This window comes from Cebus imitator, unplaced genomic scaffold (assembly GCF_001604975.1).
Source record: "Cebus imitator isolate Cc_AM_T3 unplaced genomic scaffold, Cebus_imitator-1.0 Scaffold497, whole genome shotgun sequence".
In the NCBI taxonomy this organism is placed as follows: Eukaryota; Metazoa; Chordata; class Mammalia; order Primates; family Cebidae; genus Cebus; species Cebus imitator.
The window spans coordinates 1,486,828-1,489,827 of record NW_016107812.1 but is presented as its reverse complement, the minus strand read 5'-3'; the positions used below and the strand labels follow the sequence as shown (position 1 = coordinate 1,489,827).

At 39.0% G+C, this 3,000-nt stretch overlaps 1 protein-coding gene across 3 annotated transcripts in view; it reads right to left on the bottom strand.

The window, feature by feature from the left end:
* The window catches only part of ZNF84 (zinc finger protein 84), a 23,713-nt gene that overhangs the window by 15,833 nt on the left and 4,880 nt on the right, over positions 1-3,000 (bottom strand). For all 3 annotated transcript variants that reach the window (XM_037733158.1, XM_037733157.1, XM_017513644.1), the window contains exon 2: positions 2,597-2,774. Coding sequence is in view for 2 of the 3 variants with exons in the window: in XM_037733157.1 (XP_037589085.1) it covers positions 2,597-2,611 (15 nt within the window). In the remaining variant the exon portion in view is untranslated. The remainder of the gene's footprint in view (positions 1-2,596; positions 2,775-3,000) is intronic.

Sequence of the window (3,000 nt, the reverse complement as noted above, 5' to 3'; positions counted from 1 at the left end):
GAAACTCCGTCTCAAAAAAAAAAAAAAAAGAAAAGAAAAGAAAAGGAAAGGCATTCAGGGAGGCAGCAGCTCTGATTTAAAAAAGAAAAAACAGAAAACTGGGAGGACAGAGGAGATGCAAACACTTCAGTCTGACAGGCTAATGAGGAATGGGACAGTGATTAGATTAAAGGCCACAGTAGGAGCTGGGGCAGAATGTGGTTAACTTGGCTAGGATACTTTCTTGTTGCCAACAGTTAGCCATGAAAGACTTTACAAGAAAGGGAGTGATATAACCAAACACAGATTTTAGAAAGGTGACTAGATTTTGGATCAAGATAGATTTCTGTCTCAAAGTCTTCCAAGATAAAAAGAAAACATAAGCGCGCATCTTAAAAAAATCCAGAATGCCACTGGAAAATAAAAAAATAAATTTGACCCTAATAGCACATGATACACTTTAAGAGGAGGCAGTGAATTTGAAGACAGATCAATAGAAACCGTTAGTTTTGAACAGAGAGAAAATGACTTAAAAACGAACAGAGCTCAGGACACTATCAAATAATACCAAAGTATCTAACATGAGTGTCATAGGAGTCCAGGAAAGAGAAAAGAAAGAGCATGGTGAAAATAAATTCCCAAGAAATGATAGCTGAATATTCTGCAAAACTGGCAAAAGATATAAACCAACAGATTTAAGAAGTTCAGTGAATGCCAGACAATAGATGTAAGGAAATCCATACCCAGACAAATCATAAACAGCTAGAAAGAAAAAAAATCACATCACTTAAAGGGAAAGGCAAATCAGATAGTGCAAATTTATTCATTTCTTTTTTGAGACAGAGTTTTGCTCTGTTACTCAGGCTAACATGCAGTGGCATGATTATAGCTCACTGCAGCCTCTGCCTTCTGGGTTCAAGTGATCTTCCCATGTCAGCCTTCTGAGGAGCTGGGATTACAAGTACATGCCACCACACTCAGTGAAATTTTTTGAGACACAGTCTTGCTCTGTCACCCAGGCTGGAGTGAAGTGGTGTGATCTTGGCTTACTGCAACCTCTGCCTCCTAGGTTCAAGCAACTCTCCTGCCTTAGCTTCCTGAGTAGCTGGGATTACAGGCGCCTGCCACCACACCTGGCTCATTTTTGTATTTCTAGTACAGACGGGCTTTCACCATGTTGGCGGGGCTAGTGTCAAACTCCTGGCATCAGGTGATCCACCCACCTTGGCCTCCCAAAGGGCTGGGATTACAGGCATGAGCCATGGCACCTGGCCAAGAATAAGCAAATTAATGACTGTCTTAGGCTGGGGTGGGAAGAGGAGCTGACCAAAAATGTCATAAAGATTGTTTTGGGGTGATGGAAATCAAATTGACCAAAAATGTTAGATTGTTTTGGGGTGATGGAAATCTTCTCAACTAGATTGTGCTGAATGGTTACACAGCATAAGTTTAGATAAAAATCACTGAATTACACATTAAAATGGTGGAACTTATACTTCAATAAAGCTATTAAACTTGTGCCAACATACTTTACAATATAGATGAAATAGCTATATTCTTTGAAAAACAACGTGCCCGAAGTGACAAGAAGAAACAAAATCTGAATTAATCCTGTAACTGTTAAAGAAACTGACCCCACAATTTAAAACTTTCCTTCAAAGGAAATACAAGATCTAGGCAGTTTTAGTGGTAATTCTTCCAAACATTTACATGAAATAATTCGGCCTGATGTGCTGGCTCATGCCTATAATTTCGGCTACTTGACAGACTGAGGCAGGAGAACTGTTTTAGGCTAGGAGTTCCACACAAGCCTGGGCAACACAGTGAGACCCTGTCTCTACCAAAAAAAAAAAGAAAAAAAATGTAAACTAGCTGGACGTAGTAGTTTATGCCTGTACTCGTATCTACCTGGGAGGCTGAGGTGGGAGGAATGCTTGATCCCAGGAGTTCAAGGCTCCAGTGAGCACTCTAGCCTGGGTGACAGAGTGAGACCATGTCTCTTAAAACAAAAAGAAAAAAAAAGTTATTTCTGATATTTTTGTTAACATAAAAATCTAATCAAATCTAAAGAAAAATCACTGGAACTAATAAGTGGGCTTAAGAAATTCCTGTATACAAAGTCAATATGCAAAAATATAGTGTATCTCCATGTTTTGGCAAGAAAATTTTTCTAATTAACAAAATTTCAGATACCATTTATTGTAGAAATGGCTAATTGCACGTCTGGAATAAAAAAATTTAAAAATGTGCCTATATATATATATTTTGTCAGGCTAAAAAGCAGTATTCCAGCTGATAAGAAGAAATGATAGAAGTAGGGTGTCACCACTTTGCAGCTTCCAGTAAAATCATCCATCTGGCCAGGCGCAGCGGCTCAATGCAATAATTATGTAAGATGTTTTGGCTTTAAAATGCTATAAATATTCAACTCTAAGAACCTGTCATGGTCCAATAGTGAATATATCACTGTGCCAATTTTGTTCCAATCCTGATCATCTATTCTGAGCCTATTTTCCTCCAATTTCTTAACTATTTAAACTTCTCTTTTTCACTGGAAGGCTTACACATTTCTTCTAATTCCCTGGGAAAAAAAATAAGAACTAAACGATCAACTCACCTGTAACATGGTCATTTTCTGCTTCAGTACGAGACGCTTAGCAAGTCTGAAATCTGACCCGAGACTCTGGAGTGAGGTCTTGGCTAGGTCTTCTACACTGAGAACGAATTCCTGGTTCCGAGAACTCCTTTCTTATCTCACATGAGCGGGCTTATTTGTAGGGACCAGGATCTGTGGACTTTGGGACAAATGTACTTCAACTGGTATAGTCACATTGCACATGGAATCTTATTCTCTCTTGCTAGGAACTTTGAATTTATGATTACCTAAGGCCAGAGGTATGCTTTCTATATACCTGAAACAGGGTTCTCAGGGAAACAATATAGTAAAAATAGCACAGTAGAAGCCTATGTCTCTGCAAACACATAAAGAAATATCAGAGGTTGGCCGGGCGCGGTGGCTCA